This window comes from Nerophis ophidion, linkage group LG27 (genome assembly GCF_033978795.1).
Source record: "Nerophis ophidion isolate RoL-2023_Sa linkage group LG27, RoL_Noph_v1.0, whole genome shotgun sequence".
Lineage (NCBI taxonomy): Eukaryota > Metazoa > Chordata > Actinopteri > Syngnathiformes > Syngnathidae > Nerophis > Nerophis ophidion.
Genome location: NC_084637.1, coordinates 22,961,608 through 22,976,429, shown reverse-complemented (window position 1 = coordinate 22,976,429; position 14,822 = coordinate 22,961,608). Strand labels below are relative to the sequence as shown.

General features: G+C 38.7%; 1 protein-coding gene across 1 annotated transcript in view; it reads left to right on the top strand.

Annotated features, from left to right (window-relative positions):
* The window catches only part of amt (aminomethyltransferase), a 29,855-nt gene that overhangs the window by 9,007 nt on the left and 6,026 nt on the right, over positions 1 to 14,822 (top strand). Inside the window, exons 2-7 of the mRNA XM_061889370.1 lie at positions 3,928 to 4,095; positions 4,197 to 4,277; positions 7,932 to 8,063; positions 14,339 to 14,417; positions 14,547 to 14,692; positions 14,783 to 14,822. The exon at positions 14,783 to 14,822 is cut by the window's right edge and continues 141 nt beyond it. Of these exons, the coding sequence (XP_061745354.1) occupies positions 3,928 to 4,095; positions 4,197 to 4,277; positions 7,932 to 8,063; positions 14,339 to 14,417; positions 14,547 to 14,692; positions 14,783 to 14,822 (646 nt within the window). The remainder of the gene's footprint in view (positions 1 to 3,927; positions 4,096 to 4,196; positions 4,278 to 7,931; positions 8,064 to 14,338; positions 14,418 to 14,546; positions 14,693 to 14,782) is intronic.

Below are 14,822 nucleotides of genomic sequence, written 5' to 3'. Positions count from 1 at the left end.
TCCGCACGATTTCATCAGAATGCAAGCGAGTGTAATAATTAATAACCATTTCAACTCTGCCCCTCGTAAACACAACGGTGCTCAATCATTAAGCCGCACAGATAGCAGCCTTTTTTATCTCACAGCGAGACTTCGCTAAGTGCTAAAAACTGCTGACAAAGGGGAAAAAAACTGGAAATTAAGTGCAAATCTACAGCATCCCATCATGCACCGCGGCTCTGATAAGACAATCTTTGCTTTACAAAATAGACTTTCCACAGGTTCAGTGAGCTTTACAACGTCCATTTTATGCTCCAAAATGTGTATCTGTTAACAGGGGAAAGTACATGTCTCTCTAGATAGATAGATGGTACTTTATTTATTCCTTCAGGAGAGTTCCTTCAGGAAAATTAAAATCTTTGCGCCCATAGTTGTTTTGGAGTGACTCTTTGAGTTAAGTAGTGGACATGATATTTACACCCAAATGTGGGCGGGGCCTGCATTGGGCATGTCGATGTCACCTACGGACAACTGAAGGCAATTTCATATTGTGTAGTTTGTTTTGGCGGTGTAGTATTAATTTCAGAAGGATTAAAACCAATAAAAATCAGTTCCCAGTGGCTTATATTATTTTCGAAGTTTTTTTCAAAATTTCACCCATCCCGGAATATCCCTAAAAAAAGCTTTAAAGTGCCTGATTTTCGCTATCTGTGAAGCCACCGTCCATTTTCCTGTGACACCATCAAGTGATGCCAATACAAACAAACAATGGCGGATAGCACAGCAAGATATAGCGTCATTAGCTCGGATTCAGAATCGGATTTCAGCGTTTTAAGTGATTCAACAGATTACGCATGTATTGAAACGGATGGTTGGAGTATGGAGGCAGATAGCGAAAACGAAATTGAAGAAGAAACTGAAGCTATTGAGCGAATAGCTATTGACGCTATTCGGCCATGTCTGCCTTAGCATCGGCGGTAAAATGTGCAGACCATACGTTCGGAAGTTTCGCATCTTGTGACACTGGATCAACTTAAATCCGTCGATTGGTAAGTGTTTGTTTGGCATTAAATGTGGGTGGAGGGAAACGCTGGATGCAAATATAGTTTCAAATGTACATACAGCTTGCGTAAATAGCATGTTAGCATCGATTAGTTGGCAGTCATGCCGCGACCAAATATGTCTGAGTAGCACATAAGTCAATAATATCAACAAAACTCACCTTTGTGATTTCGTTGACTTTATCGTTGGAAATGCATCTGCAGGATATCCATACATCTCTGTGCCATGTCTGCCTTAGCATCGCCGGTAAAATGCGGCAGATTTCTTTGACTTTATCGTTGGAAATGCATCTGCTTTGAGTGTCGCAGGATATCCACACAATCTTACCACCTCTGTAGTAGCACAGCTTTCGTCGGTAAATCAACCGATACTGATATATACAGTCGTGGAATTAACACATTATTTATTATGCCTAATTTTGTTGTGATGCCCCGATGGATGCATTAAACAATGTAACAAGGTTTTCCAAAATAAATCAACTCAAGTTATGGAAAAAAATGCCAACATGCCACTGCCATAGTTATTATTGAAGTCACAAAGTGCATTATTATTTTTAACATGCCTCAAAACAGCAGCTTTGAATTTGAGACATGCTCTCCCTGAGAGTATGAGAAGGTTGAGGTGGGCGGGGTTGGGTGGGGCAGGGTTGAGGTGGGGGGTGGGGGTAAGCGGTAGCGGGGGGTGTATATTTTAGCATCCCGGAAGAGTTAGTGCTGCAAGGGCTTCTGGGTATTTGTTCTGGGGCGGCATAGGTCGGTTGGTAGAGTGGCCGTGCCAGCAACTTGAGGGTTGCAGGTTCAATTCCCGCTTCCGCCATCCTAGTCACTGCCGTTGTGTCCTTGGGCAAGACACTTTACCCACCCGCTCCCAGTGCCACCCACACTGGTTTAAATGTAACTTAGATATTGGGTTTCACTATGTAAAGCACTTTGAGTCACTAGAGAAAAGCGCTATATAAATATAATTCACTTCACTTAAAGTGTGCGGAACAAACGACTGACCATTTTGTCGGCTTTCCCCACACCCTCGTATTTTGAACACATTTCGTCCAATTTCTTGCCACTTTCCCATCTTTGGGCCAGTGGTGCAACTTGAATTCCTCCCTGATCGTGTTGTTACACCCTCCGACAACACACCGACGAGGCATGATGTCTCCAAGGTTCCAGAAAATAGTCAAAAAAACGGAAAATAACAGAGCTGAGACCCGGTGTTTGTAATGTATTTGAGAAAATGGCGGCTTTATTACCTAGGTGACGTCACGTTCTGACGTCATCGCTCCGAGAGCAATAAATAGAAAGGCGTTTAATTTGCCAAAATTCACCCATTTAGAGTTCGTAAATCAGTCGAAAAAATATATGGTCTTTTTTTCCGCAACATCAAGGTATATATTGACGCTTACATAGGTCTGGTGATAATGTTCCCCTTTAAATAGTTTACATCAGGGGGGTCCAAAGTTTATCCACTGAGGGCCGCACACTGAAAGATCAAAGTAAGCGGGTGCCGTTTTAAAATGTTTTTTTTTTTTTTTTAAACAATACAATTTATGTATAAAAAATATACGTTTTGGCCTCCACTCAGCCTTGATCCCAGGGGCCAAAAGGGTTTTGGTCAAAAAAACATTAACAATGTGTAATTATTCAGTATTATTATTTTTATTATTATTAAAGTTTTAAATCTCTAGATCAACATTAGGTCTATCTGTCAATACAACTTTAGTGTGTGAATGTGAGTGTGAATGTTGTCTGTCTATCTGAGTTGGCCCTGCGATGAGGTGGCGACTTGTCCAGGGTGTACACTGCCTTCCGCCCGATTGTAGCTGAGATAGGCGCCAGCGCCCCCCGTTACCCCTAAAGGAAATAAGCGGTAGTAAATGGATCGATGGTTGGATAGATCAACATTAGGTCTATCTGTCAATATAATGATTTTAAAGATTTAAGTTGTATGCTCTTTTTGTCACCCCCAAAAAATTTTTTCATGGAAAAATCACAAAATATGCAATATTTTCACCCAATAATTTTTTTAAGTGGAATATTTGAGATTATATAATAATTGAACCATTAAAAAGATCCAAAAGGGTCCTTCTCATTAAAGTGTTAAAAAATAAATTATACATTTTTTTACTGTTTATTTTTAACACAATAATCTCGAGATCAACTTCAGATTTATTCGTCAATTATAAGTGTTATTGTTGTTTATGGTTTTTGTTTGTTAATTTTAGGCCCTTTAAAAACAACAGCTCAGTTTTTTTATATGGCAAACACAAAATATGCAACATTTTCCCCCCAAAATATCTCAAAGTGGAAAATTTAACATGATATAATTGGAGCCTTGAATAGGTCAATAATTCATAATGACATTGATTTTGATTCATTATTATTTTTTAAAGAAAGAAACAGCCTGCATGGCAGCTTTGTGTTATTGGAGTAAACATTGCAACATTTTCTTGTTACATTTCACCCGTTTCTCCTTAAAATCACTTTTTACGTTTAAAACATTTTTCAATCGTATTTTTAAAATGTGCCGTGGGGACGTTAAAAAATTACTTGCAGGCCGCAAATGGCCCCCGGGCCGCACTTTTGACACCCCTGATTTACATGATAGCTACACCCAAATGTGGGCGGGGCCTGTCTATGTCACCTACAGACGACTTAAGGCAGTTTCATATTGTGCAGTTTGTTTTGGTAGTGTAGTATCTGTTAACAGAGGAAAGTACATGTCTTTCTATGCCCCCATAGTTGCTTAGTGGTGATTCTGAGTGAAATAGTTTACAATATAGCTACACCCAAATATCGTGCAGTTTGTTTGGGTGCTAAAGGTCGTGCAGAACCACTGGGTAAAAAAGGAGAACAGCGGGACTGAAAATTTTGGTGTTTTGCTTCTCCCCAGACCACGCTGAAGACCACGGCCCTTTTTGACTTCCACAGGGCTCACGGCGGAAAGATGGTGGAGTTTGCGGGCTGGAGCATGCCGGTGCAGTACAAAGACAGTCACGTCAGCTCGCACGCGCACACCAGAGAGCATTGCTCCATTTTTGACGTCAGCCACATGCTGCAGGTGAGCGACGCCTGCCAACATGGCCGACATCTGGCAGGCAAACATGTACTCCGGTTTTTGTTTTTGTTTTTTCTCAACGCAATTAATTGCATTTCCCACAGACCAAAGTCCACGGCAAGGACCGGATCAAGTTCATGGAGTCTCTGGTGGTGGCCGACGTTTTGGAACTTAAAGACAACCAGGTACTGTATAAACAGAAAAGATTGTTATATGGTATGATTGTTTATTTATTTTTTTAATTATTTTTAACATTATTTGAAAAATATTATTTAACATGTAATGCTTTTTAATAAATATATAAATTATAAATTAATATAAAATTTATTTATTTAAATATGTAAACTATATTTTTAATTCAACGATAATAATTATAATAATAATTGTCTTGTTTTTTTTAGAGCGAAAAGTAATAGTTGAAAAACTAGTCATAAAAAAGGTTTTTATGGACAGTAGCAGCACACAATAAGTACAAAAAAAAAACGAAACAAAATAAATCCATTTTCCATCCATCCATCTTCTTCCGCTCATCCGAGGTCGGGTTACGGGGACAGCAGCCTAATCAGGGATGCTCAGACTTCCCTCTCCCCAGCCACTTCGTCCAGTTCTTCCCGGGGGATCCCGAGGCGTTCCCAGGCCAGCCGGTAGAGATAGTCTTCCCAACATGTCCTGTATGTGCCCTAGGGAGGTGTTCGGGTGGCATCCTGACCAGATGCCCGAACCAACTCATTTGGCTCCTCTTGGTGTGGAGGAGCAGCGGCTTTACTTCGAGCTCCTCCCGGATGGCAGAGCTTCTCACCCTATCTCTAAGGGAGAGACCCGCCACCCGGCGGAGGAAACTCATTTTGGCCGCTTGTACCCGTGATCTTGACCCAAAGCTCATGACCATAGGTGAGGATGGGAACGTAGATTGACCGGTAAATTGAGAGCTTTGCCTTCCGGCTCAGCTCCTTCTTCACGTCAACAAATCGGTACAACGTCCGCATTACTGAAGACTTACACCGATCCGCCTGTCGATTTCACGATCCACTCTTCCCCCACCCGTGAACAAGACTCCTAGGTACTTGAACTCCTCCACTTGGGGCAGGGTCTCCTCCCCAAACACGGAGATGGCACTCCACCCTTTTCCGGGCGAGAACCATGGACTCGGACTTGGAGGTGCTGATTCTCATTCCAGTCGCTTCACACTCGGCTGAGAACCGATCCAGTGAGAGCTGAAGATCCCGGGCAGATGAAGCCATCAGGACCACATCATCTGGAAAAAGCTGAGACCTAATCCTGCGGCCACCAAACCGGAACCCCTCAACGCCTTGACTGCGCCTAGAAATTCTGTCCATAAAAGTTATGAACAGAATCGGTGACAAAGGGCAGCCTTGGCGGAGTCCAACCCTCACTGGAAACGTGTCCGACTTACTGCCGGCAATGCGGACCAAGCTCTGACACTGATCATACAGGGAGCGGACCGCCACAATAAGACAGTCCTATACCCCATACTCTCTGAGCACCCCCCACAGGACTTCCCGAGGGACATGGTCAAATGCCTTCTCCAAGTCCACAAAGCACATGTAGACTGGTTGGGCAAACTCCCATGCACCCTCAAGAACCCTGCAGAGAGTATAGAGCTGGTCCACAGTTCCACGACCAGGACGAAAACCACACTGTTCTTCCTGAATCCGAGGTTCGACTATCCAGCGTATCCTCCTCTCCAGTACACCTGAATAAACCTTACCGAGAAGGCTGAGGAGTGTGATCCCACGATAGTTGGAAGACACCCTGCGGTCTCCCTTCTTAAAGAGAGGGACCACCACCCCGGTCTGCCAATCCAGAGGTACCGCCCCCGATTTCCAGGCGATGCTGCAGAGTCTTGTCTACCAAGACAGCCCCACAGCATCCAGAGCCTTAAGGAACTTTGGGCGGATCTCATCTACCCCCGGGTCTTTGCCGCTGAGGAGATTTTTAACTACCTCAGCAACTAGAGCCCCAGAAATAGGATTAATCGTGATTAATCTAAATTCAAAAGTGTGATTAATCTGATTTAATGAAATAAATCCTTTGACAGTACTACTAAAAGTACTTGTGATTAATCCAAAATCCAGTGTGATTAATCTGATTTAATAAAATACATCTTTTGACAGTATTATTATTAATACTTGTAATAAATCTTGATTAATTCATATTTCAAAAGTGTGATTAATATGATGTAATAAAATGTCCTTTGACAGCACTACTAATAATACTTGTGATTCATCATGATTAATCCAAATTCACAATTGTGATTAATCTGATCAAATCAAATCAACTTTGTTTATAAAGCACATTTATAATTTACCACAGGGGTAGCCAAACTGCTGTACAATAGGCAGGTTAAAAGATAAAACAAGAAAAACGAGCAAACACAACACAAACAGAGCATGATAAAAATAAATCAAATAAAATCAATCTTTTGACAGCACTAGTAACACTTGTGATTAATCATGATTAATCCAAATTCAAAAGTGTGATTAAACAGATTTAATAAAATTAATTATTTGACAGCACTACTAATGCTTGTGATTAATCCAAAATCAAGTGTAATTCATCTGATTAAATAAAATAAATCCTTTGACAGCACTCGTGAATAATCATGATTAATCCAAATTCAAAAGTGTGATTCATCTGATTTAATCAAATAAATCATTTGAAAGCACTACGAATATTTGTGATTAATCATGATTAATCCAAATTCAAGTGATTAATCTGATGTAATAAAATACATCTTTTGACAGCACTACTAATACTTGTGATTAATTGTGATTAATCCAAATTCAAAAGTGTGATTAAACAGATTTAATAAAAAATAATGATTTGACATCACTACTAATACTTGTGATTAATCAAAATTCAAAAGTGTAATTCATCTGACTTAATAAAATAAATACTTTGACAGCACTACTAATACTTGTAATTAATTGTGATTAATCCAAATTCAAAAGTGTGATTCATCTGATTAATCAAATAAATAATTTGACAGCACTACTAATACTTGTGATTAATCCAAAATCAAAAGTGTGATTCATCTGATTTATTCAAATAAATCATTTGACAGCACTACTAATAATTGTGATTAATCGTGATTAATCCAAATTCAAATGTGTGATTAAACATATTGGATAAAATTAATTATTTGACAGCACTACTAATACTTGTGATTAATCCAAAGTCAAAAGTGTAATTCATCTGATTTAATAAAATAAATCCTTTGACAGTACTACTAATACTTGTGATTAATCCAAATTCAAAAGTGTGATTCATCTGATTTAAACAAATAAATCATTTGAAAGCACTACAAATACTTGTGATTAATCATGATTAATCCAAATTCAAATGTGTGATTAAAACGTAATGGATAAAATTAATTATTTGACAGCACTACTAATACTTGTGATTAATCCAAATTCAAATGTGCTAAATCTGATGTAATAAAATACACCTTTTGACAGCACTATTAATACTTGTGATTAATCCCAATTCAAAAGTGTGATTAAAAATATTTAATAAAATTAATTATATGACAGCACTACTAATACCAGTGATTAATCCAAATTCAAAAGTGTAATTAATCTGATTTAATACAATAAATCCTTTGACAGCACTACTAATACCATAACTTAAATAGTAGGAATTACATCTTGTTAAAAAGTCAGTCGAGGGCCAGTGGAAAACTAGCTATGGGCCAAAACTGGCCCCCACGGCCACACTTTGGAGACGCTTGGTATAAACGATTAATTGATTAAAATATTATTTTTATTATTATGGGTTAACACATCAGGACCAACATGTTTATTTACTCCCACTTGTAGGGTACGCTGTCCCTCTTCACCAATGACAAGGGCGGCATCATTGACGACCTGATCGTGACCAAGACGGACCAGGACTACCTCTACGTGGTCTCAAACGCCGGCTGTGCGGACAAAGACTCTGCTCATATGAAGGTGAGGACTCGCACATACTGAGCATTAACAAGGTAAACATGCTAGGCTATAGGCTACCAGGAGCTAGCAGTTACACCACAGCTAAGCTTACAAGCGCACAAGCTCAGCTGAAGAATATTGCAGTGTAAAACATTTGTCATAATAAGAAAAAATTGAAATTAATATATTGCTTACACATACAAAGTCCCCACGGCAGAAGCAAATTACAAACCCCGTTTCCATGAGTTGGGGAAATTGTGTTAGATGTAAATATAAACGGAATACATCCATCCATCCTTTTTCTGCCGCTTATTCCCGTTCGGGGTCGCGGGGGGCGCTGACGCCTATCTCAGCTACAATCGGGCGGAAGGCGGGGTACACCCTGGACAAGTCGCCACCTCATCGCAGGGCCAACACAGATAGACAGACAACATTCACACTCACATTCACACACTAGGGCCAATTTTAGTGTTGCCAATCAACCTATCCCCAGTTGCATGTCTTTGGAAGTGGGAGGAAGCCGGATGATTTGCAAATCCTTTTCAACCTATATTCAGTTGAATGCACTACAAAGACAAGATATTTGATGTTCGAACTCATAAACTTTTTTTTTTTTTTGCAAATAATAATTAACTTAGAATTTCATGGCTGCAACACGTGCCAAAGTAGTTGGGAAAGGGCATGTTCAACACTGTGTTACATCACCTTTTCTTTTAACAACACTCAATAAACGTTTGGGAACTGTGGAAACTAATTGTTGAAGCTTTGAAAGTGGAATTCTTTCCCATTCTTGTTTTATGTAGAGCTTCAGTCGAATAACAGTCCGGGGTCTACGCTGTAGTATTTTACGCTTCATAATGCAACACACATTTCCCTTTGTGAGAAACGTCTGGACTGCAGGCGGGCCAGGAAAGTACCCGAACTCTTTTTATTTATTTTTTACAAAGCCACGCTGTTGTAACACGTGCTGAATGTGGCTTGGCATTGTCTCGCTGAAATAAGCAGGGGCGTCCATGAAAAAGACGGCGCTTATATGGCAGCATATGTTGTTGCAAAACCTGTATGTACCTTTCAGCATTAATGCTGCCTTCACAGATGTGTAAGTTACCCATGCCTTGGGCACTAATGCACCCCCATACCATCACAGATGCTGGTTTTTGAACTTAGCGTCGATAACAGTCTGGATGGTTCGCTTCCCCTTTGGTTCGGATGATACGATGTCGAATATTTCCAAAAACAATTTGAAATGTGGACTCGTCTGACCACAGAACACTTTTCCACTTTGCATCAGTCCATCTTAGATAATCTCGGGCACAGAGAATCCGGCGGCGTTTCTGGATGTTGTTGATAAAGGGCTTTCGCTTTGGATAGTAGAACTTTAACTTGCACTTACAGATGTAGCGACAAACTGTATTTAGTGACAGTGGTTTTCTGAACTGTTCCTGAGCCCTTGTGGTGATATCCTTTAGAGATTGATGTTGGTTTTTGATACAGTGAGGGATCGAAGGTCACGGTCATTCAATGTTTTTTTCCGGCCATGCCGCTTACGTGGAGTGATTTCTCCAGATTCTCTGAACTTTTTCATGATATTATGGACCATAGATTTTGAAATCCCTAAATTTCTTGCAATTGCACTTTGAGAAACGTTGCTCTTAAACTGTTTGACTATTTGCTCACGCAGTTGTGGACAAAGGGGTGTACCTCGCGCCATCCTTTCTTGTGAAAGACTGAGCATTTTTTGGGAAGCTGTTTTTATTCCCAATCATGGCACCCACCTGTCCCCAATTAGCCTTGACACCTGTGTGATGTTCCAAATAAGTGTTTGATGAGCATTCCTCAACTTTATCAGTATTTATTGCCAACTTTCCCAACTTCTTTGTCACGTGTTGCTGGCATCAAATTCTAAAGTTAATGACTATTTGCAAAAAAAAAAAGTGTTTATCAGTTTGAACATCAAATATGTTGTCTTTGTAGCATATTCAACTGAATATGGGTTGAAAATGATTAGTAAATTATTGTATTCTGTTTATATTTACATCCAACACAATTTCCCAACTCATATGGAAACAGGGTTTGTAGAAGGTAGACAGTAACAAACATGTCCGCCTCATTCAATTTTATACATTGTGACCTTAACTACATGAATTTTACTCAACTTCATTTTAAAGATAGCGTAAGTCCATTCTTGAAGGTTAATAATAAATAGGTTAGTGTTTTTCTTACCTACCATTGTATGTTGATATTGTATCAGATCAATATTGGTATCGGCCAATGCTCAAGGCTGCGCTGTTGATATTGTGTCAGAGGTGAAAAAGTTGTCGGGACACACCCAATGTTGAAATAACGGAAAGACACAAACTGCTCTGTCAGCATAAATAGCACTGTTACCACCACCAACATTACGTGTACTCTATGTGAACCAAATGTGTATTTAATGTGTACTAAATGTGTACTCAACGTGTGCTGTATGTATCCTAAATGTGTAACAATTGTGTATCGTATGTGTACTGCATACGTACTACTGGTAAATGTGTACTACCAGTAAATGTGTACTGTTTGTATACTGTTTGTTTTCTGTATGTGTATTAAATGTGTACTGTACGTGTTCTAAATGTGTACCAATTGTGTATTGTATGTGTACTAAACGTGTACTGTAGGTGTACTAAATGTGTACTGTATATGCACTAAATGTGTAACAATTGTGTGATAACGTGTACTAAATGTGTACTGCATGTGTGTTACTGGTAAATGTAAACTGTATGTGTACTACAAGCTAATGTGTACTCTGTGTACTAAATATGTACTCTAAGTGTACTAAATGTGTACTGCATTTGTACTACCAGTAAATGTGTACCAATTTTTTACAGTGTACTAAATGTGTACTGTATACGTACTAAACGTGTACCAATTGTGTATTGAATGTGTACTAAATGTTTATTAAAAGTGTACTGCATGTGTACTACTGGTAAATGTGTGCTAAATGTTTACTAAATGTGTACTGTATTTCTACTATATGTGTCCTGTGTATGCACCAAATGTGCACCAAATGTTTGATAATGTGTACTAAATGTATATTGCATGTGTCTTACTGGTAAATGTGAACTGTATGTGTACTACCAGCAAATGTGTACTGTTTGTGTACGGTATGTGTATTAAATATGTACTGTATGTGTACTACAGGTAAATGTGTACTGCATTTGTACTATCAGTAAATGTGTACCAATTATTTACTGTGTGTGTACTAAATGTATACTGTATTCGTACTAAAAGTGTACTAAATGTGTGTTGAATGTGTATTAAATGTTTACTAAAAGTATACTGCATGTGTACTGTATGTGTACTAAATGTTTACTAAACGTGTACTGCATTTCTACTAAATGTGTACTGTATATGTACTAAATGTGTACCAATTGTGTAATAATGTGTACTGCATGTGTATTACTGGTAAATGTGAACTGTATGTGTACTACCAGCAAATGTGTACTCTTTGTGTACAGAATGTGTGCTAAATATGTACTGTATGTGTACCAATTGTGTACTGTACGTGTACTACAGGTAAATGTGTACCAATTATTTACTGTGTGTACGAAACGTGTACTAAATGTGTACCAATTGTGGATTGAATATGTACTAAATGTTTACTAAAAGTGTACTGCGTGTGTACTACCGGTAAATGTGTACTGTATGTGTACTAACGGTAAACGTGTACTGTATATGTAATACCAGTAAATATGTACTGTATTTACCATTCCTGTGGTAACGGTAAATGTGTACTACCAGTAAATACGTACTGTATGTGTACCAAATGTGTACTGTCTGTGTACTCTGTGTACAGATTGCGTAGTGTAGGCGTACATGAATGGTTACCATAGGTGAATCGTATGTACTGTACGTGTACTAAATGTGTACTGCCTGTGTACTACCAGTAAATGTGTACCAATTATTTACTGTGTGTGTACTAAATGTGTACTGTATTTGTACTAAATGTGTACCAATTGATTATTGAATTTGTACTAAGAGTAAATGTGTACTGAATGTGTAATACCAGTAAATATGTACTGTATTTACCATTCCTGTGGTAACGGTAAATGTGTACTGCATGTGCACTGTATGTGTACCAAATTTATACTGAATGTGTACTGTATGTGTACTGTACGTGTACTAAATGTGTATCCAGTGTGTACTGTATGTGTACTACAGGTAAATGTGTACTGCATGTGTACTACCAGTAAATGTGTACCAATTATTTCCTGTGTGTGTACTAAATGTGTACTGTACTTGTACCAATTCAATCAATCAATGTTTATTTATATAGCCCTAAATCACAAGTGTCTCAAAGGGCTGCACAAACCACTAAGACATCCTCTGAAGAACCCACATAAGGGCAAGAAAATTGTGTATCGAATGTGTACTAAATGTTTACTAAAAGTGTACTACATGTGTACTACTGGTAAATGTGTACTGTATGTGTACTAACGGTACACGTGTACTGTATGTGTAGTACCAGTAAATATGTACTGTATTTACCATTCCTGTGGTAATGATAAATTTGTACTGTATGTGTACTACCAGAGAATATGTACTGCATGTGTACTGTGTACTGTATGTGTACTCTGTGTACAGATTGCGTACTGTATGTGTACTGAATGGGTAGGTGAATCGTATGTGTACTAAATATGTACTGTACGTGTACTAAATGTATACCAAGTGTGTACTGTATGTGTACTACAGGTAAATGTGTACTGCATGTGTACTACCAGTAAAAGTGTACCAATTATTTCCTGTGTGTGTGTATACTAAATGTGTATTGTACTTGTACCAATTGTGTATCAAATGTGTACTAAATGTTTACTAAAAGTGTACTGCATGTGTACTACTGGTTAATGTGTACTAACGGTAAACGTGTACTGTATGTGTAGTACCAGTAAATATGTACTGTATTGACCATTCCTGTGGTAATGATAAATTTGTACTGTATGTGTACTACCAGTGAATGTGTACTGCATGTGTACTGTATACTGAATGTGTACTGTATGTGTACTCTGTGTACAGATTGCGTACTGTATGTGTACTGAATGGGTAGGTGAATCGTATGTGTACTAAATATGTACTGTACGTGTACTAAATGTATACCAAGTGTGTACTGTATGTGTACTACAGGTAAATGTGTACTGCATGTGTACTACCAGTAAAAGTGTACCAATCATTTCCTTTGTGTGTGTGTGTCTGTGTGTGTACTAAATGTGTATTGTACTTGTATCAAATGTGTACTAAATGTTTACTAAAAGTGTACTGCATGTGTACTACTGGTTAATGTGTACTATATGTGTACTAACGATAAACGTGTACTGAATGTGTAGTACCAGTAAATATGTACTGTATTTACCATTCCTGTGGTAATGATAAATTTGTACTGTATGTGTACTACCAGTGAATATGTACTGCATGTGTACTGTATACTGAATGTGTACCAAATGGGTACTCTGTGTACAGATTGCGTACTGTAGTTGTACTGAATGGGTACCATAGGTGATATGTATGTGTACTAAATATGTACTGTACGTGTACTAAATGTGTACCAATTGTGTACTGTATGTGTACTACAGGTAAATGTGTACTGTATTTGTACTAAACGTGTACTAAATGTGTACCAATTGTGGATTGAATGTGTACTAAATGTTTACTAAAAGTGTACTGCATGTGTACTAGTGGTAAATTGTATTAAATGTGTACTGTATGTGTACTAATGGTAAATGTGTACTAACGGTGAATGTGTACTGTATGTGTACTATTTGTAAATGTACTGTATATGTAATACCAGTAAATATGTACTGTATTTACCATTCCTATGGTAACAGTAAATGTGTACTGTATGTATGCTGAATGTGTACTGAATGTGTACCAATTGTGTACTGTATGTGTACTGTATTTGTACTAAACGTGTACTAAATGTGTACCAATTGTGGATTGAATGTGTACTAAATGTTTACTAAAAGTGTACTGCATGTGTACTACTGGTAAATTATATTAAATGTTTACTGTATTTGTACTAATGGTAAATGTGTACTGTATGTGTACTAACGTAACGGTAAATGTGTACTGTATATGTACTAATGGTAAATGTGTACTGTATGTGTACTACCAGTAAATGTGTACTGTATGTGTACTAAATGTTTACTGTATGTACTGTATGTGTACAGTATGTTTACTGTATGTGTTTAAAATGTGTACCGTACATGTATAAAATGTGTAGTGTGTGTGTACTTGAGTGTACTAAATGTGTGTGTTATGTACAGGCCAGACTTTCAGAGTTGAAGGCGTCAGGCTGTGATGTTGATCTGGAGTTCCTGGATGAAGCCTTGATCGCTCTGCAAGGTGAACTAATAATTCTATCAAGTACTCAAATACAGTCTTGTACTATTTCCTCGTGTGTGTGTGTGTGTGTGTGTGTGTGTGTGTGTGTGTGTGTGTGTGTGTGTGTGTGTGTGTGTGTGTGTGTGACAGGGCCGTCCATGTGTCGGGTGCTGCAGGAGGGCGTGAAAGAGGACCTGGCCAAGCTGACCTTTATGACGTCCGCCTTGGCCACCATCTTTGGTGTGCCCGGCTGCAGGGTGACCAGGTGTGGCTACACGGGAGAGGACGGCGTGGAGGTGAGTCCCGGGACTCGTACTTATTCTTGACTGATAGAAATAGTGGCCTTATTGTGTGTGTGTGTGTGTGTGTGTGTGTGCGCGCGTCAGATCTCCGTTCCTCAGTCCAGAGTGGTGGAGCTGACCGAGA